Source organism: Gavialis gangeticus, unplaced genomic scaffold (assembly GCF_001723915.1).
Source record: "Gavialis gangeticus isolate Ggan-Ray unplaced genomic scaffold, GavGan_comp1, whole genome shotgun sequence".
NCBI lineage: Eukaryota > Metazoa > Chordata > Crocodylia > Gavialidae > Gavialis > Gavialis gangeticus.
In genome coordinates this window covers 2,951,625-2,975,720 of record NW_017729012.1, presented here as the reverse complement: position 1 = coordinate 2,975,720, position 24,096 = coordinate 2,951,625, and the positions used below count along the sequence as shown (strand labels likewise).

Here is a 24,096-nt window from a genome sequence, read left to right as displayed (position 1 = left end):
AGGGCTGAACTTATCTGCTCCTGTGCTGCCTTCCCCCTCCCCAGTCGGCTGCGTGCCCCTGCGCAGGGTGCCCTGGCAACTTGTGGCACATATGCTGCAGGGTGACCACCCCTGCTGTAGCTGATCCTTTAAAAAAAAAATAGTAGTCAGGGAGCTAATAAAACCTAGGCTCCTAGGTAAGTTGATGGAGATTGGCTAGTCATAGGTAAGGACCTAGCACTGCTTCCTTTGTTTTACTGTGTTCAATTTTTCTGGGCTTGGCAGCTGCTTTCATTAAAGTCCATAGTGGTTCTAGCCCCTGGTTTCTACAGGACAGTGATCCAGGGCCAGTAATTCACAGCTAGGTAGTGTCTACATTGGAGAACTGTCCTGCCGGTAGCTGAATTGCTCGGACAAAACCAGTTAAATGGTTCAGCGCATTGATGTTCCCAGCAGATTCGAACCAAGAATAGCAGGAAACATTTGGCTTAGTCTAGTAACAACACAGTACCTGTCTTGCCAGATTAGATCTCGCAGCACTCTGGTTCTCACCTGTGGGAAGGTGTTTTCTGAATATGATTTCAATAACATTCTCTGCTCAGAGCAGGAAAACCCCCTTGCAGACAAATGGGAACTGAAAGATGCTGATCTGTATCCCGTCTTCTGTTGCTTCCCCAAGTGGGGTAAACCCATTTCCATGCACCTCGCTGAATGTGCTGCAACTGCTTTACATAAGGAATGGGCCTTTTCTCTTCCTTCACATGTCAATGGATAAAGACCTCTCTGTTTTTGCAATTAAGCTAGTTTCAGGGAGTTTTTTGTCACTAGGAGTTAAATTTGCAGCTAATGCAAGGCTCACAAGACATGGCGTTCAGTGTGGTCCTGTTGCTTGGAACTAGCAGAATGAAGTTGCCCCAGCCTCTGGGGTACGCTATATGGGACCGCTGGAAAGATCACATGAACATTGTGACATGCTGCGATTTTAGACTCTTGATGTTAGTAGCTGCTACTTTTGTCTTTACTTCTATTCAAAAAGCAGATTCTCTTCCAGTTGCTAAGTTTCCCTTGTTGATGGCATGTTCAAGTGGCTGCAGCAGCTCCCTTCCCTTGGGCACCATGGGAACTGGCTTGGATGGCATCTTAGAAGCTCTGGGTTTTGCGAAGTGCTTCACATCCATGGAAGGCAGGGCCCTGAGCCCTCTTAAAAACCTGCCACTTGTTTTACGCCTGAGGAACTGAACAACTCTGGAAATCTTGCTCTGAGCCTGTGCAGCACAGTGAAGCCCAGGTCTTGGATGGGGCTTCTTTATCTAACAGAGCGTTCCTATAGCACCTATTGCCATGGCATTTTCCTCTGTGCCTCATACATGGTTTACTGGACTAATGCTTAGCAAACAGTAATAAAAGTGTAGTAGTTTTAAAGATCTTCCTTTAGCAGCTGAAATGAAAACAAAATTAAATGTAAAATGCATTTGCTTTCCCAGCTGATTTAACATTGGCATCTTGATTGTTCATCTGAGTGGCCGAATTAAATGTTGCAGAGGAAGTATGGTACCTTTAGCTCTCTTTATTAAGAGAGCAAATCTTAATATCTCAGTTGTGGTGCAGATGCTCTGGTAGGATGAAGGAAACCCCTATAAATAACAGTAAAAATGCAGTAAATATATAGGGCTTGCGATTAAAGTCCCATTCCTCAGACCTCCACAGGCTTTTGCTGAAACAATACATAAATGCATCCTAAAAGAAGTTAATGAAATCGTACATCAGCACAGATAATGGCTGCATGCATCACAAGCAGAGAGATACACAGTTATAAAACATGGACTGTATTAGACTCAATCAGATTTGCCTATAAGCTTTAGCTCTGGGTGGTAATTATGGAGAAGAGCTTTAATTGGACTTGTCGTATTGCAGTCCTGCTGCACTCTCCCATTCATTCTCTGAAGCAATTTATTCGTGCCTTTTGTCGAAAGGGAGCTCCATCTGTCTGGATGATCTACGAACTCTTCAGTTCCATAGGTTTATGTACTTAGGTTGGCAATTGGATCCGTGCTATTCAAACTCCTTGTCCATGGAAGGAAGCAACAGGGAGTGGAAGATGTGGGTTTGGACATGGTTGAAGACCAGAGCTAGGCCTGTGATTCTTCTCTTTCAAAAATGGGAGGCATCTGTACAGTCTTTCTCATTGTATTCACAGACTGGGGATCACATGCACACTTTTGTCTCCCTGCTTCATAATCTACAGCAGTTGTCAGTACTGCTGCAGTTCTGCTTTTTATTAGGTTACTAGAAGCTTGCACAGAGGTGGAGGACCCAGTGAAGCGCACCCCTCTCCGGAGGCAGTCCCTGCTTCAGCATTCAGAAGGGTTTTGCAGGTATAGCACCATGCAGCTCCAGCCAGCACCCGAAAGAGAGGCACTGCAGCTGCTGTTCTTCCCAGTTAGTCCAGGCACCACGCACCAGAGACAAGACTGCTCCGCCGTGCGCCTGCCTGTAGTGTAGCTAGGTAAGGCAGCAACATCTGGAGATTCTGTGCGGCTAATTGCTAGCCTTTTATCTTCCCCCGCTTTCACTCCCATTTTATTTTCTGCACTTCAGCCTTATGAATCTTATTCCCTATGCACAGTTTCCATGAAAACAAGGTATTTAGCTGCAGCAGTTTCTCATGTCTAAAGAAAAACCCATCTGCTAAATGAATCCCATAAATAACCGTTATGTGGTTCCTCTTCTCTTGCCTCACACCCTTCTGGCCCAGTCTCCAGAGCTGTCTTAGTCAACAGTCCGTGAAACCACATCAAGCATTCAATAAAAGCAAAAGCAGTGGCAGCCAGAGCTGCTCCTCCAGCCCTGAAAGATCTCACTGGATTTAAGTCATAAAAATGTGACATTTTTCTAAGCTTACTGGGGAAGTGATGATTTGGGCTACAGATCAATAACGCTCTCTGCAGCCGGTTAAATACTGCAGGGGATGTTCCTCACAATTGAGTGGAGCTAATGATTTCTCAGACAGCTGCTGTCAGCAGAGTGGTGCGTAAAGGGGAATGGAGCAGGGAGCCCCGCAGCATCTCCTTGTGCTTGGGAAGTCCCAGGTCTGACTGAACCTAATGGTTTCATAATGGTGTTGGCCTGTCCCTGTCATAGTACTGCTCCTCCACTCTGAGCACTCTGGAGGGCTGTGCCCTTTTGGGATGGGTTTTGCATCTGTCTGGTTGTTTCACTGCTTGGCATCTCCAGGCATCACCATAATCGGCATCAGGCCCCTGTTGTGCAATGTGCTGTGTGTACAGTCAATGGAAATGAGCTTCCAGTCCCAGTAGTGTGTGTGGGGGTGTCCCCAGCTGTGCCTAGTGATGCTGCAGTGATATTGCAGGAGGAAGTGATGGTTACCACTCTTTACTGAAATGCTTATCCAGGGGATCCTCTTTTTATGGCTTCCAGGATCCAATGCATGCACAGTGCTGCTCCCTACTTGTAACCATCAATGAATGCAACACAGCTTTTTGCAGTTCCCCAGCAGCTCTGTTACCACTACCTAGGAAAGATTTTACCTTTTTTACTTTGCTGTGGTCTGGGCCCCAATCTCTGCAATCCGTACATCAGTGATGATCACCAAAGCAGGGGGTGGTTGGTTCTTTAGAGCTTAGTTCCCTTTCTAAGCAAGTGTCTTTGTTCATTCAGATCTCATGTAACTGAGCCCTCTATAATGCTGAGGCTGGAGCTTCATTTCAGCCCTACTCTGCCAAGGATACTCAAAGCTATCTCTGCCTTGTTTGTTTGGTGTGGGTTTGATCTATGTTGTTGTTGCTTATAAATGAGCAAGAAATGGCTGGTACAGATGGTTAAAGCTTAGTGGGATGAGCCGAAAGCCTAAGTGTGAAAGCCATGTCCTTTCATTTGTTCAGTCAACATTTCTCGTCCTTGCTGACACTGGCCAGCAGAATAGAAGGGTACATTACGTCCAAAGTAAATGAGTTTGTTCCATCCCTCGCCACCCATTCCCTCCAGTCGGAGCATGTATGCCAAGAACTTGCCTACGAGAGCCTATGGAAATACAAATACCAGCCAACAAATGATGCCAATCTTGGAAACTAAGGCTTTGTTTTAACTGGAGAAAATGAGCATAGACTGCCTAACAGCATTCTTCAGGGCTTTCATGCGTGAGTGGGGGAGTGGCTCTTCTGTTGGGTTGTGGGGGCAGCATTTGCAGTGCTTTTCCACTGGCCAGCATGAACTTTTATTTTTTAGCTCAGTTGCATCTGTTATAGGAGTCTTGATCGCTCATTAAAAACGAGGGAGAAAAATCCTTGGTGTTGGTGTCAGAAAGGTCTTTGGGAACCACTTAGTGGAACAGCTGAGAACCTTGTAATCACAAATGTATTTATCCATACAGCGCTCTTGTGAAGGGAAGTGCTGTTATCCCCATTGAATCAATGATAAACAGAGGCACAGGGAGACCAGGATCTTGTCCAAGATCATACAGGGAATCTCACACAGGGCTCTCACAGCCCCAGCTGGCCCATCCTCTTTTTTCTCTATAAAAAGATACTGTATAGAACAAATCCAACTTTAGAGAAACCCTAGGTATTCTGTAAGGGCCTTCATTCAAGGCCCAGTGAAATCAGTGCAAAGCCTCCTATTGACTTCAGCAGGCTTTAGGTTGAGTCCGATAGTAACTTAGAGCCAGTTGTTAGGCTTTTTGGTTGACCTGCCTTAAAATGAAAATGTCCTTAACCAGTAACAGAGCACATCAATAAACTTGACACTGAACATTCAAAGCACACGAGCCTGTGGGGAATCTAATGTAATTTGGGATTACATTAGATTCTTGGGGAAAAAATCAGACCGTAATTGAAGTACATTCATAACCATGTGGCTCTTTTAAATTTGGAAGTAACTTAGGTTTTGTCAGAAGGAGAGTGTGTCACAAGAAGCCACCTCCTAACTTTATGATAGAGACCAGTTCCCAGATCCCTGGGATCTGGCTCAGTAACAGCTTCGCAGGGTTGGGGGCCTTGGTTCCAACTGGAAAAAATCAAACCAGCTTTGCCAAAAGGTTTTTACAAATTTCTTGGCTTGACTCGCAAACAGCTGAGCTTGGCTGGGGATGGATTTTGAATGGGGACAGTTGTAAGGCTCGGATGCAATTCTCCATTAAATTTTGCAGTGAGGCTCAGACTCTGGCTCTGGACTGTGCCTTGGCGCAACTCCATCTGCAGAAGAAACTGTCCAGCGCTCCATTGTATTACAGAGTTGCAGCCAGGCTCAGCAGGACAGTTTGCCTTAGTTTTACCCTCATTTTGAAACTCCATGGAAAGGCAGGAGGATTAAAATGAAACTGGAGCTGGCGTCCCATCTGCCCTAAACCTAGCAAGAGCACACGTGCCTTACTTCAGTACTTCTCCCACCTTTACACCCATATGGAGTTGCTGTAAGCTCTCCTTGTTGCACGTAACGGCTTGACACTTTTTTTCTGTTGATAGCCTTTGTCAGGATTAGTCTGCTCTACAGGGCAGCAGCCACCAAAATTACTCCAGGCCTTCCTGAATGCCAGGGCAAAGCAGTGCCCATGCTTGGGGCTTTTCTGGCACAGCCATGTTTGCTATTTGGGTTTGAGCTCCTCGCTGTCCTAACTGACAGCTATGCCAGCAAAACTTGGTAATGGCAAGGCCAAGGTTTCCAACTTGTAGTGGAAATCTGTAGCAAATAACCCCTTGAGCAGCATGAAATCTGCTGATTATGTTTAGAGGGAGAAATGGTCAACATGAGCTGTTCTCTCTACATCCTATGACATCCTGACCTGGTAAACTGCTGTAATGCAAGACACTGTTAAACATGGTCCATCTCAGAAATGGTTGCCTTCTAGTGAAGAATGAAGGGTTCCTTGCATACACTTCTAAAACAAAAGTTTTGTTAGTTATTTTAGTCCTATGTATCACAGGCCAAAAAGTTTTACCTGGTTACCTGCACGTTAAGGCCAATAACATGCACATAGCTAAAGCTAATCTTCAGTCTTGAAGATGCCAAGAGATGCAGGTGGATAATTTGCCACTTTCCCATGTCAATTAATCACCTTCAGTGTTTGTTTGTTTGGGTTTTTTTTAAATATGGCTCATTTCTAATTTGAATTTGGCTGGTTTCCACTCCCAGCCATTGATTTTCATTCTACCTTTTTCCGGTGGATCAAAAATGCCACTGTATGGGTGTTCCTCCCCAATGAAAGTACTTATAAGTCACGGCAAAGTCACGGCGTGATCTTTTTAAAGATTCTTACGTACGTAGCCTTTTGCTGTCCGGCATCAAGTGGCCTTTTTGCATGCTCATTAAATCCATTTTAAATGTCCTGTTTGGCCCTGTGTGGTTGAGAGAGAAACTATTTTCTGTGGGCGTGGGTGGTCAAAGACAAATTCGCAGTGTTGACAAGATGCAGTGAGATCCATGCATCTGCCTCCCCTCTGGCCACACAAAAGGTGGTTTTGAACCTCTTTCACGGCTGCTGCTGACCTGTTTAACTAATGTGCTGTGAAGCTCCATGCAGTTGCAAGGGGGGTGGGACATGGCGGTTCGACTCTAATCAAGTACTTTACATCTGTCATTGCCCATGCAGCCAGATCGGGAATGCTTCCATGTACTGAGAGGCAGCCCCTTCCCTGCAGAGCGTGCAATCTAAATAGATAATACTCTGTTTGTACTTGAGTAGCAATTTGAATTAAGGGGTGGCGTGAATTTGAAGCATGTTGGCCACTCCAGAATAAATCCGTGCAATGATATAAGCCCTAAAACTGACCACAGGGAGGTGAAGGGAAGTATTACTGGCTTCATTATTTAAATGGTGAACAGAGGAGTTAAGTGATTTGCCAAAAGTCATGCAGGTACTTGAAGCCGAATCCCCATCTTGTGAGTCCCAATCCAGAGCCTTAGCCTCCGGGCTGCCCTTTTTGCTTTTGAGATCTGGCAGATATTTCCAAGCCCTGGCATTGCAATGGCTAAATCAAACACGCTTTCCCCTTCAAACACGCTTTTTATGTAGTGCATTTGGTTACGTGTGCTGTTCTGGCAAGCTCTTCTGATGAGAAATGTCACAATGGAATAATTATATATCGGGGCTTTAGGGACAGTTGGCGTGGAAATTGCCCTCAATGGCAGCTACAAGGTTTATTAATAATTAAAGCAGTGGCTGCTGCGCCCTTCCCCTGGATTTGTTTCATTAATATTATATTGTTTTATAAAAACAGAACGAAACAAAAGGTTCCTAAGCAACAGCGATGTGCCTCTCTCCGGCTCTTTTTAAAGACAAGTCCCTTCATTAGGGGTTTGAAGCCAATTATGTCTGCGTTACTCTAAGCATCAGATGTGCTCTTTTTCTGACACGCAGATGGCAGAGCCAAAGTTGCTCCTGAGTAAGGCGTCTTTGTTGCCAGGCTCCGCAGCTGTGATGTGTGGCACATCTCTGTGCTTCCCTGCCCCTGTCACAGCTCTTCTGCTGCTCAGCTTGCCCCCAGGAAGCCCCAAGAGCCGTCCCACCCCGCTGCTGTTTTGCATTTGCAGGCACAGTAGCTTTTTCTCTGAGCAGAGACAGCCTTGCCTGTAGAGCTGCTGTCAGCTCTGGTTGTGCTCTAAGATTACAAGTCAGGAAAGCAGTCGCAGCCTGTCCCATATTAGAGATGGTCTTGAGCAAAGTGGATTGCTGTATGGTTTGGGCCAGGGGCTCAGGATTGTGCTCTGGTCTGCCTTTTGGCATCCAACATGACACGTGCTTGGGAGCACCATACGGCCGGGAGCAGAATGGTTGCTGTCTTACGAATCATGAGCTGTTAGCCAGTAGCCCGGTACTGGGGGTAGGATGTCAGGCACTCTAGACCCAGGGTCTCCTTGTGGGCCTCTGAGCGTGTTTCCCAAGTACTCTTGCACCCCACCTTATGCATCATATGTATGCAGAGGAGCGATGTTGAACCTCCTCCCTGCAAGTGATTCCCATCCCGACACCCTTTGGTATTATTCATTCTGCAGAGTGCTGGAGCTGGGTCCCCGCATGCTCAGCACATTGGGCACTCCAGTGGTTTGGTTTCATCTCTTGTTCTGTGACTTTGGAAGACAAACGTGGCAACAGAATGATTAGTCTCTTGGGGTTGGCAAGGAGTTGAATCGTAGGCTAATCTTGTTGCTGATGAACAGCTTCTTTGCACCAAGCTTCTGGGGAAGTCTTTGAGGTGCCAAATCCAGGCCTTGTGTAGGCTGCAAGCCTGGGCCTTACTAAATCCTGGTAATCTGCTCTTGGAAGCCAGCTGTCACTCAGCATTTCCATTTTGCCTGGGTCCGCCAAGGCATTGGTGCAGCATCTATGTCCATTGCCACAGCTGGGAACTCCAGCCCGCTGCTGGGGCTTTCTCTTTGCAGCAGACCTCTCCTGAGGTCCTTGCATCCAGGTCCTTGCCGATTCTTTCTGCGCAACTTCTCTTGGAGTCAGTACCTTGTGCAGCACAGTCCTGCTGTGTGGCTGGGGCTCCTCCTGGCTCTACCCAAATACAGATGCTACTACACAACTGGGTCTTGCCCTCTCTCCAGCTGCTGGTGGCACAGGTAGGGCATAGTCAGCTCTAAGGGAGTCAGGAGGTCTGGGCTCTATTCCAGGTTCTGGTGCCAACCAGGTCCTCAGTGATTTAGCAACTGGGGTGCAGTGGGTTGGGGCTCAGGTTAGGGGAGCATGTCGGCCCCTGGCTGCTGTACAAAGGACAAGGAACATGCGTTTATCCCCAGATTGAAAAGGTAAAGTGACTCTCCCTCCTGGCCAGCAGCTGAAGCCTCCAAGCTGCCCAGCCCAGCTTTCCACTCAGTTTTGCTCAGCCCATGCCCTCTCTGATACAGCCAACAGAGCAGCCCAGTTGTTTTCTGCAGAGTTTGCATTTGCCAGAATGCATCTCGCCCCCTACAAACTCTGGTCTTTGCATTTCTTCCTCAGCACATTCGTCCTTTGGGGGAACTGTGAGGAAAAGACCAGACAGGTCAAGAAGGTCTCTTTACTGCCTTCCCAGGGGAGAGGAGTATGGGCTCAGGCATCGGACTGACACCAAGGAGAGAGCTGGGCTCATTGCCTGGCTCTTCCTCAGACTGCGTCATGGGCAAGTCAGTTCACTTCTCATTTCCCTGCCCGTAAAATGGAATAATGCTACGCCCCACGTAGACACAAGCTGACGGGGGAGAGGAGGGGAAAGGGAGCTCTTTTGAGCAAGCCCTATGTCTTCCTGCACATCTGCAGTGCTCAGCACATAGGGGCTTGATCCTTCCTGCAGCCTGCAAACACCACTGCCATGTAAACAGCAAGAAGAACCCTCTACATTTGCTATTGTTGCTGCTCGATTTGACATTTGACTTTGAGATCTGCCCTTGGGAGCTGTTGTCAGACGGAGGAGCGGTAAGTGGCAACTAACTGTGCATTAATAGAACTGGGTGAATTGCAGCAACTCGCCTCTTTCAACCAGGAAGAGTAATTGGCATTGACTTCTGAATACCACTTTACGCTAACAGTATCCTCATCAGATAGCTAAAACAGCATCAAAGTGCCATTCAAACCCCAGCAGTTCCTTTTGTGGGGAGATGTGGTTGGAAACCAAATGGATGGATTGCTATTTTATCTGTCTAGTTCCTTGCATCATAACTGCTGTAGTCTTTTGGCTTATTTTAAGCCCAGGATGGGCATGGACTGCATTGTCTCAGGAGTCTCTGGTTAGGCAGCTAATTTGAATCATAAACCGCTTTCATGGAAAATGAAAACGCCCCGTGCCTTTTATTGTTGAAGAAGGGTGGAGAGGGCACCAGGATGTGGTGCTTCTGCAAGGAGCTGCGATGAACATTGGTGGGTTCAGGCTATCCATGTGGGCAAGATTTGTGCTTGCAGTTTTTATGTACATGAGCTTTTTTTCTGCAGTGTCCCTATAACCTGAGTGTTCATGAAGCTGACCTGGCCTGGGGGACCCATGCAGAGGTAGGGTAAACTTCACGCTCACCCAACAGCCTTGATTTAAATGAAGACTTTTTTTTTTTTGCAAAAATCTAGTTGGTCTAATAAAAGCTATCACCTCTACCACAAATTCTGATTCTTTTGATTTAAACAAGCATCCTCAGATGAGGCAGCCCAAGGAGGTGTTTTCTGTGTATTCTTGATTACAAAGTTAGATGAGGACCCCCTGGGTTGGGGCTACAGGCAAGTAGTAAGAGGCTTTCCAGGGCTCTCGGTTCCCAACCCCTGCTCTAAACAGACAAGACTGTACAGGGTAGGAGACAGGAAGCATCTTTCCCACTTTTCAGGGAGGGAACTGAGGTACAGAGTTGTTTTGGCTTTGTCTTTGCTATGAGAAAGGTATGTTCTTAACCTGTTGATTGAATCAGAATTGATTAGCTACTTGAAGGGAAAACTGTTTTTTACTGGAGTGATACAGCATGTCATTTAAGAACATAGTTTTTGCAGTGAAAGTCTTTAGAAGATGCTGGTGGTGTTTTAATGCAGCACCATTCCAAATACATTTCTTTTCCTTGTGCTATTCTTTTTCGACCCTTACGAGCAAATGATTCTGAATTTTGAACAGGTGTTAGAACAATGTACAGTTGATTATACAAAGAGGCACAGGTACTTGTGAAACCATTCACAGTTTGCTTGCTTTTTTTCCCCAGCTGTATGAAGAGAAGTGAGGTGTGGAGTTATTAGTGACTCACACACATGCTTCACCTCCTCTTCATTCATGTAGCAGGTGGGTCTTCTAATGCCCAGCAGCACAGAGAAACAAGACTCTTATGCTGAATAGAAAGAGGATCTTTTTTGGAGGCTGTTGGATATAGATGGGTCCTGTTGTTCCCTTGTTCCCTCCATAGCTCCCAGAAGGTGCTGCCTAAGTATCTTCGAGACCTGGTCACAGAAGTGGGCTAAGTGCTGCCTGAATTACAGGTTATGGGCCCAGAGAAGAAGAGTGCATTGCTAAGTCAGTTTTTGCCTTTGGGAGGTTGGTGGCTGGTGAAATGAAACCAAGCAGACTATGATGATACCTCAGATGGGGAGGGAGGAGACTCAGTGAAAGAAGGTACTATTTGGGTTCTGCCTGCCAGCAAGCTGACAATGTATTTTACCCTCCCTAGTTCAGCTTGAAAGGAATCCTTGTGCCAGTCACAGAGGGTGCTCATGGTACAATGCAAGTGTCAGCAGCAGTGCCCTCGGCTAACAAAATACTGCAGTACCTGCCTGAGCTTCCCTTAGGGCTTGCCTGGGGTTTGTGGCCGAGTGGAGTTCAGTATCTGAAAAGTATGCAGCTTTCTCCTGCTCCCCACCTATGTAACCAGTTTTCATGGCTCCTCGTGCTGAAGACTCTGTGATGCACAGGCTATGTTCTCAGAGTCGGGACCCCAATCTGCCGTATAGAAAAGGGGATATTGCTTCACCCACCGTCTGCAAGGTAAAAAAAATAAAAAGCAGGGTTAGGAAAGTAAAGTGACCAATTGTAATGCAAAGTCCACCATCACTTCACCCTCAATTACAAGGAGGCTGGGAGAGGAAAGAACAAATCTGGCGCCAGCCAATCCATGGCTCAGAGGCTTCAGAAGCAAAATCTTCAAAGGTTCAAGGAGTCTGATATACCTCCTAAGGAAGCGAAGCATCTTTCTGTTGACTCGAATGGAAGCTGGGTTTGATGAAGGGCCTTATACACGAGAGTCCTCGCTGATCTATCATGCCGCCTGCAATACCATCTTTTTAAATAGCACGTTGCATTGGAAACCCATCGGATATGGTGCACGTTTCCAAAACAGGCTTTCCCAGTGGCAGTAAAAGTAGCAGTTGGGTTTTGGCCAAATTGTTTTGCTTAAAATAATTGCAAACCAGAAACTGGCCCTTGGGGATAATGTTGGAGAAACTGGAGAGATCTAGAAGGCAAACTCCAAGGGTGCTGGGCAGTATGTGTGTGTGACCCAGAAATTATTAGGAGGAAAAAATGACCCTTTGTGAGAGTAGTCTGCACATCAAACAGTGGCTGTGGTAGGAGGAGAAGGATGGTTCAGGGGCAGTAGCCCTAGTCTGTGATTTGAGAGATCTGGGTAGGCATAAAATCACCACATTTCTCCAACATCTATCTCCATGCAGTCTTTTTGTTTTTAATTTGACTGGTGTAAAGTACCTTTGAAACATTATGTCAAAGACATTTCCTTTTCTCTTATTACAGGCTGAGGTTTATTTTCTAATTTCGAGCCTATGCCTCTGGGATAATGTGTCAGTCCTCTTCCACTGTGTCATATGTGGACAGTTTAGACGATAACTTTCCCAACAAAGAACAGACTGATTGCAAACAGGGCTTTTTCCTCTTAATTGGCTGGAAGCCATCACTTCTTTTAAGTTAATCTTCTGGAATAAACTAACTTTTTCTAGAAAATTGAGGAACATAAAGCCTGGCTTGAAGATACTGGGAGCAGGGGCCAGTGGGCCAATTAGCGTTTGTTTTATGAGAATTTAATATCTTTGCAATTCTGAAAAATCCCACAGATGCCCAGCTTCTCCTTTTAAGTATCTAGATACCTTTCAACTTCTGCCCCTTAATGTGGCTGTTTCGTTTCCCTATCTCCAAAGAAAGGATAATAGCACTTCTCTACTTCACAGTGTTGTTGTGGGGATGTAAAGACTACCTGAAGATCAGGAGCCGCTGGGATGGGATGTCAATGGGGACCATACATATACAGTAGAAAATGCGCACCCCCTGGAAGAACTAGACTCTGAGAATGCCCCAAAAATATGGTTTTCTTCACTTTTAGCTGCCAAATGCTAATGCGTATTAGAGCAGATGGACTGCAACATGTTTCTTGTGATGAAAATGTCATGTGGCAACGTTAACAGGACAGCCATGGTTAGTTGCAGTCAGAAAACACAGGAAAATGTTGCTCAGAGGCTGGAAGCCCAACTCGAGAGGGGTGTGTTTCTGTGTACAAGAGAGGGAAGGCACGCTGCGGAGGTTGGGGTCTTGCCTTGTCTGTGAGTGGGCGATGTTGTCCTCCATTTCTACCGTTTATGGACAGCCCTGACTGGATGAGTCACCTGCACCCTACATTTAACCACTGATGTGGGCACTTTTTTCCTGTTATTCCCTGCCTGCATTAGCTTATATGAAAAGGCTGAGGGCAGATCTACTGAGAAGCTAACTCCCTGGTACAACCTTAGCAAGGCCTCAGACCCCCCCCCCCTCCTCCAGCCAGGATGTCTCTGCAGGTGCATCATCTCCCCCAAACTTCTCAGGTCTGAACCGTCGATGAAAGATGTTTGAGGATCTTAAAGCAAGGAAACATAGGAACCGCTGGACTGAATGAAACCTGTAGTCCAGCTATCCCACTAGTCTGACAGCAGCCTGCACCAGATGCTGTGTTGGAGGGTAGTGCAAGACACCCTGGTGTATATAGATATGATAAAATTAAGATTTCATCCTAATTCCTAATGGTCAAAGATTGTCTTATGTGGTCTGAAGTTATGGAGGGAACAGTTCCTTTTTCTGAGTTGAGGGCACCTGTTGCAGAGGTGAGTCATAAGAGCGCCCAAAGCAATGGCCCAGAGAAGGGTGAACTTCTCCATTCATCCCAGTGATGGGGCAACTCAGAGGGCAACCACGACAGTTTAAGTGTCGTCGTTGTTACATGCCAACTCCCATGGGAGAAACGACTGGGAGTGATGGCTTTTGGGGGTGCCACAAGCAGGTGGTAATTTCAGGAGGTGCCCCATTCTTTCACAATCGAGAAGTTGCCAAACCGAGGCTGCACAGTAGAGCTGACCAGAATGTATTTTTGTGCTGCTAACTGTCTGCACAGTCTACAGTGAGTGCTGCTTCACTTTGGTGAACCAAGTACTTCCATCTTTTTCTCCCTCCTGCCGTGGACCTGCGTGGAACCAAATTCTTGCACTGCTTATCCAGAAGCTTGGATTCTCTGTGCTCGCAAAAAGTCACGTAAGAGTGGCTCAGGTACCCCCACAATGGAAGTTTCTCCTTGCAGGTTTCCAGGAGAGTTGAACAAATCCTATGCTTCCCATGCCAGGAGAGGTAAGAAGGAAAGACAGTATTTTTCCACTGTCTAGTGATGTATATTTGCATCTGCCATCCAGTTGCTGGGTCTGATGTACAACATCTCCCCTCAAAAACCACAACCAAACCAGCCCACACCCTCAATGAAGCCTGTAAAAATTGTAGAAAGACAGTTCTTTTCCCCAGAATTCTCCTGCTCTAATTGACCCAGCTGGATCCAGACACCTCTGGTTACATCTCTTCCAAAAAAGATGTAGCCCTTCTGGCTTTCACACTTACTCTCTTCCTCTTCCTTCCCTTCCCCCATTTCATTTTCTTTTAAGCATTGTATTAGTCATCAATAAAGCAGGGCAGCTCATGAAAAAGTGCTCTGTGGGGTAAGTGCTGTGGCAGCACTGCTGCCCAGTTGTGCATGTTTAGGGACAGGATGTGCCTTTAGAAGAAGCAGGGAACTGGATCTTTAAAGCCAGCCCAGTGCTCTCTTGAGCTACATCACATCTGTTCTGTTGTCCCCATGTTTTTATACGACCCATAGATCTGAGCACCTTCCAGCAGCACAGTAAGCAACATGCCCAATACGTGTTGTGTGTGGTCTATTCTTTTCTCCTCTCCGCAGGGGGAGAGTAGCACTTGGACAGTGCCGTGCTTTCTGTTTTGGTTGGGTTGTTTAGTGGGTCGATACGTACAAGAGGATAAATGGGTGGTTTGTCCTACCTTGCTTCAACAAATCAAGCGACTGTGGCGATGGGAGCATGCGGAGTCCCTCAGTGAGATTTTGCACAGCAATTGATTCCCTACCACTGACTGGTATATATAGGGATGTTGAATATGATGAACTAGGAAATTTGTCCAAGTCTGAGCCTGGGCTTGTGACTGTTAGGTAGAGACCCAGCCTGGCGAGTTGTTGTGTTCTGCATAAAAGTGGGATGAAATGTTGTGGCAGTATCAGCACGTGTAACAGCCGCAGACTAGGGAAAGGGGAACCCTAGTAGTTTTCCATATTGCAGTGACCTGATCTGTCCAAACTGGGAGAAGTACTTGGTTACTCAGGACATCGCTTTTCCCTAAGATCACTGGGCATGAATGGTCACCAGTAAAAGCTGTGTTCCGTGCACATAAGGCACAAATCTGCTCAGTAGAGTCAAGGGGAGTTTTGCTGGGGACTTCAATAGGAGCAGCGTCAAGGATTTCCTCACACTGTGATGTGTGCTGATAGTGGTGGTGTCTGCTTTCAGTGCTTTTAAGGAACTGAAATGATCTGTAGTGTGTCAGGGCACCTGCCACTGCATCTATCTCTGGTGCCTGTCCACGACTTTATCTGAGAAATCTGGTCGTCCTTCTGTTTTTCCATTCCTGGATGATGCAAAGACTAGAAAGCAACATCTTCTTCTCATAGCTAATCCCCAGGAACAGCCTGTTGAAGAAGGGCAGCTAATCCCCAGGATAGCAGAGCCTGGGTAGCAGGTGCTGTTTTAAGATAATATAAGTTTATACTGTTTCCTGCAGAACGTGGTTGCACGGGTCTTAATTTCAAACGTCAGTGCAATTAGCAGACCTCATTATACCCCAGCATTAGATACTATTATTATCCCTGGTACATCAATGGGCAAGTGATACAGTGAGTCCACATCAGAGGTAGGAATAGAGTCTAGGTCCCACCCTCCCTCTCTGTTATGTGGTTAGGGTCAGTAAGTAACATTCTTCTCTCTCTCTGTCAGGAAAAACAGACTTGGAGGAGCAAAGCGCTCATAATGTCTTACTCCTTTTTCCAGGTGTGGTAGAAGCATGTCTTCTGCACATGCTCAAACGGAGAGCCGCCGGCTTCCTACGGACTGATAAGGTGGCTGCCCTCTTCACCAAAGTTGGCAAGACCTATGCGATAGCTGGGGACATCTGCAAGAAGGTCCAGGAGCTGCAGCAGCAGGTGGAAAGCAGGTAAGGCCAAAGGGCTGGCAGTAGCACGAGGGTGATGCGCTGAGCAGCTAGCATGATGGTTGAGCTGTTCGGAAAATAAGGCATATTTTGGTGAGATTCTTTTGAAATTTCAGCTACTCTGAGCTGGTTACAAAACTATGGAGAAAAAGTCCAGGCATGGTTTTTTTGAGAGTTTTTAATGAGTTTGAGGTAGAGGGGTAGAAGCTGAGAATGGAGTTTGTCCTTGTTTCTGTTCATTGTGTCTGTTGCAGAAGTACAGTAGGGATCCCAGGCAAATGCCACGGCCCCCACTTTGTACCAGGTGCTATAGAAACAAAGGACAAGAAGCCTAGCACTGCCCTGCCCTGCCCTGCCCTGCCCAAGGAGACTTGGTCTAGGTGTTGGGACAGGATGTGACACATTGGTGAGGGAGGAACAGATAACAAAAAGAACAGACACTTAGCACAAGAGCCTGACCTTGCTTGTTGCCAAACCAGTATTGGGTGGGAGTGATGTGGAGGTACTGTAGAAAATATTTTTAAAAGGTGAAGAAAGCTCCTGTTCTATCTTGGTTTTCTTTCACTTCCTTTGTATTCTAAGGGGGTTTTTTCCCTTGATCTTAGAAATTCAGTCTGTCTTGACTATTCTTCCCTCCCCTCCGCTCTGATGACACTATTCCTGGTGGGAAAACTGGTAGGATTACGATCTTAGGAAAAGGATGGAGGGAGACCTGATGCAATGCATCATACCTGGGAGGAGGGAGCATTGTGCTACACCTTGTCTGGACGCCCTGGGGAAGCTGGTACATCCCCATTGGTACTTAAGGTCTACGGTTACAGTCCTGCCATGACCTCCCGGCCAGTGTCATGTCAGCAGAAGTGTCTGCTTGCATGGAGCTCATTCTAGGATCACATCTGGACTGAAAATTAGACTGACCAATGAACACAATGGACAGTAGTGGGGAAGAGTCAAAGATAAGTCAGGAGGAACATGGGAGAACCTCACTAGTTAAGCATGGGCTGAAAGAGGAATCTCCTTGAGACCTACAGACTGAAGCCCGAGACTTTATGGACACGTGTGGTTGTATCTGCTGTGAGCAGCTCCAACCAAAAGAACCAACCACAGTGTATGGAGGGAAGCCTGGACATAGGATTCTGCAGGTCCAGGCCCTGGGGTTATGAAGACAGTAGGGAAAAGAAAGGGCCTTCTCAGGGGATGGTAGAGCCCTGCGCCTGGTGAGGCGGTCAGGTCTGAAGAGATTTTTTGCATCTCCTAAGGACTGAAGGTCTCTTGGTTTAACAAGATGAATCACTGACTAAAGCCCTGCTCTTCCTGAGGCTCCCAGCAGGCCTGACTTGATGGTTCTGAATCACTAATGTATATTTTTATGTTAGCAATTATATCCCAGCTCCTCTTCCTTTTTTCTCTAACACTTGCCTTTTTTTAATTAACAAACTCTTCCTCCTTTGTATTCTTAATAAACCCTTCCCCTTTTCAGTCATGTTTGTTCATTTGCTGCCTGTTCACTTAGTTCAGCAGCCTGCCTGGTCCCATTAATTTTGTCCCAGTTAAATATTTGCAAGGTAGGTGCTTTTGTTAAAATTTCAAGCTCGTGCACCTTCAGTTAAAGGCTGGAAAAGCTCTCAGGCCACAACTCTGGCCACACCAGAACAGCAGCTGAGACTTGAATTTTGTGATTTCTCTCTGGATAAAAATAAGCAGAAAGGACAGCAGTAGGGCTGTATAAAGTACTGGCTGCAAAGGCAGTCTGTTAATAAATACCCTTGGGTATGAATCCAGTTCACTGACTATATAAAATCAGACAAATTGGCCCTCCTATTACTATTCCTGAGGTCCAGGTTCAGGAAAACGTCCTTATTAAGAGACAGTGCCTAAGTCCCACTGATGTCAGCAAGAGTCATGTATGTACACATTGTCTTGATGTGGCATTATTGGTACTTATTAACATATTTTCTTGCATACAACACACCCCAGCATATAATGTGCATCTTTTTTTCTTCTTTTTAAAAACAATTTTCCAAAATTATGGCTGCATAGAGCAGGGGCAGAACCTAATCTTTAGTTGACTCATCTTCCTTTTATTGCTTGACTAAAGCTGAAACCCTAGCTGCTGCTTGCTTCTGGTCTTCATAGGTAGATCTGTGATTTTGAAAAGAGCTAAAAGGCTCCAGGGCTGTGAAGCAGGAGGAGACAGGAGCAGCTAGCAGATAGGAAAATTGCTGTAAGAAAGTTTAACTCAATTAGCGGAACATCAAAGACAGTTAAAAAGGAGATGTGCTCTTTAATACCCATGGAGTGAAGAACAATGAGCCATTAAGTCAAATGATTCTCAACTGCCTAAATAGTAATGCCACAGTTGCTGCACTGTGGAGCAAGAATCAAAGCAGGGTGCTTCTATCTCGAGCAGAAAATCAGCTTCTCTATGTAACACATACACCTCAGTTTTGGCGAAGAGGTGAGTATGCCTGTGAGAAAATATGGTATTATTGTGGTCATGCCTTGAATGCCTGTCACAGCCCTAGGATCCTGTAGTGCTAAGGACTGTGTCAGCGTAAAACAGAATGGTGCTTCCTGCCCTAGAGACCCTACAGTCTCATGGATTTAGGCTGTATATTTAAATGATTTCCAGACTCAGGCCTGGGTCTCATACTCTGTGCAGGTGTGACCAGGCAGGAGCATGGCACAATAAACCAGTTGTGTTTTTTTTTTGTCTATCTTTACCCCTCCCATGACTCAGGCAGGTGAATCATTTAGGGTTGCTAGTCGGACTCTTCCTCTACCTGCCTTTTCAGTGGATGCACAGAATGGAGTGTGGGTAGGATACTGCTGTGAAGGAAATTCTTGCTGCCAGCTGCAAGGCTAACCCTCCCCGGGCGTTGCAGCTGGCACTGAACTATGGCTTTGCATCATTGCTCACTGTATAAAGCTGGCCTCTGATTGTGGGGCCAGGGGGGAAGCCTAGCCCAGCTATAGGCAGCAACACCTCCCCCAACAGCAGCATCCTGCCCCCGCTCTGAAGGATCGGTGTAAAACTAGGCGGAGAGGTCAAAGACAAATAGCTTATTTTGGGTCTCCTCTCTGCATGGTAGAGCCTCAAGGCAGGACACAAACCCACTTTCCTTTAAGAAACTGGGAAGCTATATCGGTAGCAACCTCAGCTCCAAAGAACAGGCTGTGATTCCAACACTGTTCAGGTCACTAATTACATTGACAAGCAAGTATTTGGCTTGTAACTTGTGAGAAATCAGGTTTTTCCTTGGACCAGTGATTCCTGGGGCAAAGGAAAGGTTTCAAATGATTTTATATGAGTTAAGGTCATTTGCTACTGATCCAGGAGATGCTGCTGGCAAGGCTCCTGGTGTAGGAATGCGCGTGTTAATGAGGATAATCAATATTTGGCTGCCAGGCAGCGAATGCTGTAGTAGCAAGGGTCATAAAATCATAGAACAGTAGAGCTGGAGCTGGTCCCTCTTAGTCCAGTCTTTGCTCAAGGCAGGATCATCCCTGTCTGAAGCATCCTAGACGTGTTTGTCTAACCTCATCTTAAAAACTTCAGGAACACCTATCACACACCGGGCATAATACTCAGAGCATCGAAACCAGCTTTTAACTTACCATAAGAAAGGGGGACAAGGGCACTGTCAGTGTCCTGCCACTGCAAGGACAGGAAATAGTTTGTTAATGTGCTGAAGCAACCATGCTCCCTGGCCTGTGAAAAGCTTGTTATTGCTGCCCAGGGGTACATGTTATGGGAGATGCTCAGTGTGGTAGGTGGGCAGCTGGCGTGTTATCTGGAAAACATGATGCAAAGCCTTGTGAAACTGTTGTGGCATTAACCCGTGCAGCGCACCAAAGTGCTGCACTTGGTGACCTGCCTGGCATTCTCTGTACCAGGATGCCAAGAAATGGCATGATGGGAGGGAGGAGGAGGGGTAGAAGGTCAGGGGTGAGCTACATAGGCATGGCCCAGTGCCTGCCCACACTACGGCATGCTGTTGCTGGTCTCTCACCTGTCAGATTCACCAACAGTTTGTTTATAAGAGAGCCAGAAACTCTGGCCAGAAAGTCTGCACAAAGTCATTGATCAAATGAGTGCTGCTACGGGTAAGAGTAACCATACAAATCAATACAAAAAACCAGAGCAGTTTTCCACCTGGGTATTCTAGCATGCTGATTTTGAATGTCTGTGTGGTGGTGTCCTCTAGGGGCTTATGCAGGGGGCAGTTGAGCACGTCATTAGATTTAGGTGCCTGACTGCCAAAATAAGCCAGGGACCAAGTTTGTATGAAATCCCAGGGCATTTATACACATGCTCTAGGAGTGGATGGGGTGGGAAGGAGGGACTCTTTAATTAGAGTGGCTCTCGGAGCTGCTCTAATTAAAGTGCGCAAAGCATCTCGTGTATCAACGTCCCCACACTGAAAAATGGCAGTGGGGGCACTTTAACTAGAGCTCATTCGACGAGCTTTAGTTAAAGCACCCCAGTGCCATTTTTCAGTGTGGGGACGCTGATACACAAGATGCTGGAGTCTGCTGGAGCACAGTAAATCAAGTCAGAGCAGACTCAGTTAATCGAGTCTGCTCTAACGTGTTGTAATTACAGTGCATCGGAGCAGCCTTGCTGTATAGGCACCCTCAAGGACTAGAGTATTTTCACTGTTGCAGATATTTTCACGGCTCTTTGCAGACCTACATGGTGCAGTGCTGGTGCAGGGGGATATGCAGTACATTAGCAGCTGTTGTGTCCAGAAAGCCAAGAGTACTGACCAGTTCCTAGCTGAAATAATGCTACTTGCCTCCTGCATGACCGCTAAGTAACTGACTGCTGCTGAAACTACTGTCATGTTCTTCAGCCCTTCTCAGCCACTTAAGTGTGTTCTCCAGAATCTATCCAAAGGCAAGAGCCTTCTGGTTTACAGCCTGCCTCTTCAGGGACATGTGGTAGGTGTAATATATGATGCATGCCAACTTCACACAGGATTGTACAACACCACTGCTCTTTACTTGGTGTAGTGTTTTTCCACTCTCCATTTTACCAACTCCCTACAGACTGGCTGGAGGAAATATATTCTCCCAGATCCATCCAGCCTTCACAGCCTACTTATTGCTTCATCTGTTGTACCTAGTCTGGGGAGCCATCCATACAATCTTGTCAACAAGTGGAGGATGGCATATATATAGTGGCATTCAGTGATATGGCAATACCAACTTTACAGCTTTCACCAGACTCTATACAGTGTCACTAGATCCCCAAAATCATCACAGTACTTAGCTCCATTTCTCAGTTGTGTTCTTGAGATATCAGACTATCCCCTTTTCTCAATCCCGGTCCAAGAATGAATTGGAAAACTATTGGAGTGCAGGAGCTTAGTGTTTGTCTTGTGCCCAGGGCCAACTTAGGCCAACTGACGTTAAAAGACAAGGACAGACAGAAAGTATGAAAGAGAGAAATTGGTCAGATGTATGAAGGCTTTGTTATTTGGTAATTGGATGGGGGCGAAACTTTAAATAGATATAGGGTTCATTTAAAATGTAAAGCTCCACTCACTTTGAGTCAGTGTTTTGACAGATTCCAAGCTTATGAGCACCCACAGCTCCCACAAATGGTGCACAGCTCCTTGTCATATCCGGCCCCTTGTTTGGTAAGAAGTAATTCTCACCAGGTTTGATGTAAGGGATTGACATGCAAAGACAAAATCATTGGGGGACACGTTCTTCTGTAGGATGCACAGCTAAGGCCAGAATTGTTTCTGAGAGTGGGGAGAAGAGGAGTTAATTCTGGACTTGTTTCTAATTAGAAATTTCAGTTATCCTGTGCCACTGGAGCTTTTTTGGCATTTGATGAAGAAGCAATGCCCAGGCAGTGCACTTTCTCCAGTCCCTGGTGTTTGCAGTTCACTTCAGGGCGTAGTGATAAGATGATAGCTTGAAAGCTAAGGAGAAGGCAGTTTGCAACTGCAAGTGCTCCGCGTGGCTCTGAGCATGTTGGAGCTGGTGACAGGCGCTGTGCCTTGTGTGGTAACAGCCTCTTGTTGTCTGTGCTCACAAGGAAGGTTCTTTGAATAAAACCAACCATGGCCTTGTTCATCTGAATCCTTCTGAGACTGCCTGACCTGACAAGCATTCAGGAAGCAATTTGGACCACCAGGAAGCACAAGCTGGGCAAGCGCTCCCCTTTTCCATTTGGCAGTCGTAAAGGGTGGGATGGGGGTTAAACATTTATGAGCAGATTTCGTGGAACTCATCAGAGCTGAGCAGAGCCACAGGGTAGCAAGCAAAGTCCACAGAAGGGAACTACAGACTTGTACGTGGCTGCAGTTCCTTACAGAGACATTGCCTTTTGCTAGGAATTCTTGCCTTGGCTGATATTTGGGGAGGCCTCCCTTGGCATCCAACCCTTCTGGCCTCGCTCCTGTCACCAAACAGCCATAAGTTCCCTGTTTCAGTAAGTGAGAGCTGTGACTGCCTAACATGGTAGGGAACAGGCAGGGGGTCTTGGCTGTGAACAAGCCCCCAGCTGGGAGTGGTTGTTCAATTACTGCATTCCTAGCACCTCAGCCTGATGCAGTCTGTCTCTTCATCATCTTGGGAGGGCGAGGGATAGGATGTCATTGCCAAACGTTAGCGCAGAGCTCCGTGGATGTGCAGCGTGCTTCGGAAAGAGAATCGACCCACCCAGGAGGTGTCAGATTTAGGAGCAGGGCTTATCCTAGGATGCAGGAGGAGAGACGTCAGGCTGAAGCTCCTTGGCTGCATAACTTATCCGAGTGACGTGCATCCAGCTCTGTGCCTATCTCCACCGCCCCTGGTGTTCACAGTGTCAGAGAGAGGTAGTTAGCTGTGGTAGTCTGAGGTCAGGCAGGGTAGATTTTCACCTTTACAGAAGCAGGAGACCGAGGACCCTCAGAGATAGGTGCTTCTTGTGCCCCTCTTGTCGCCCCACAAGGGTCAGCCACAGTCTAGCCTTGTGTTCTTAGCCCGTGTGAAGGATCAGTGACAACAGGTTTGCATGGGCCATTTTCCTTCGCTCTTCTAGAGGCTGTATTCAAAAAGAGCCCAAGGAAAAATAGGGTTGAGTCAAGCCACTGCAACAGGACTGCTGCTAGTACAGGGGCTTGTAGATGCCTACAGAGACAAGCACCCTCAGCACTAGCCATCTGCATTTGGGCTTTGCTCTCCCAACAAGCCAGGCACATGCTACGATTCAAGAGCTGGAGGGTTGATCATGAGACGGAATCATCTCTGGCGTGGTTCACTAATGCTGTCCAGGGACAAATCTGGTCCAGCTCATCTAATCTGTTCAGTTTAATGACCTGCTTTCCTGAGATGAATCCCACTTTTCATCCTGTCCTGAATGGTCCGTGGCTTCCACAACCCCTGGAACTCAGCTCGACATCCTTCTCCCTATAACTTTGCCCAAAAGGACCCTCTGACCTCTGCATTGCTTTGCTGCCGTGTCGTTGCCAGCCAAAGCCCACATGCCTGCTACCTCCTACCATTGCCCTTATTTCAGCTGGCAGCTCAGTGCGTCTCCTGAGTTTTGATCAGTGGTGGCTGCACTGCCAGAGCCATTTGGGAACGTGTACCATCCACCTTGGCCTGAACTTATGGTTAAAGACCTATGTCGAACCCACTGGTTCTCCCCACAAGTCACTGGGATGTAACCCTAAATAACAAAAGGGCCCTTGACACTTCCTTCAGGGGCACCAAAGGTTTGAGGGAACTTTCACAAGACTCAAGCTCAACCATCTTCCTTCCTTTCCACTGCTATACAGGAGGCATGAGTATATTGCAGATCTTCCTGTAGCTCGTGCCTACCTGACTCATGGAGGGTTTGAACCTGTTATACCATCCACTAGAGATCTTTAACTCCTGTACTCAAGCTGCAGCAGCTCCTGCTTTCAACAGTGGAGGTCCATGTTTCAGTGCCTGGTGCGTCAGCCAAGATACACTGTTGAGAAAGCCCTTTGGGAGCCTTGACAATGAAGGATGCTGTTGAAATGTAACTGATGAGGCTCCAAATGTTAATATCTGAGTGTCTGCTTGGTATCCTGTCTCTAGCCTTCCCTGCAGCTCTCCAGTGATTGAGTGAGGCGTGCAGCTATGTTTAGTTAGGAATAAACATTTTTTTTTTTTTTTTTTTTTT

The 24,096-nt window shown here is 46.7% G+C and overlaps 1 protein-coding gene across 1 annotated transcript in view; it reads left to right on the top strand.

The window, feature by feature from the left end:
- The window catches only part of SGSM2 (small G protein signaling modulator 2), a 133,603-nt gene that overhangs the window by 64,252 nt on the left and 45,255 nt on the right, over window positions 1-24,096 (top strand). The window contains exon 3 of the mRNA XM_019511036.1: window positions 15,788-15,950. Within this exon, the coding sequence (XP_019366581.1) occupies window positions 15,788-15,950 (163 nt within the window). The remainder of the gene's footprint in view (window positions 1-15,787; window positions 15,951-24,096) is intronic.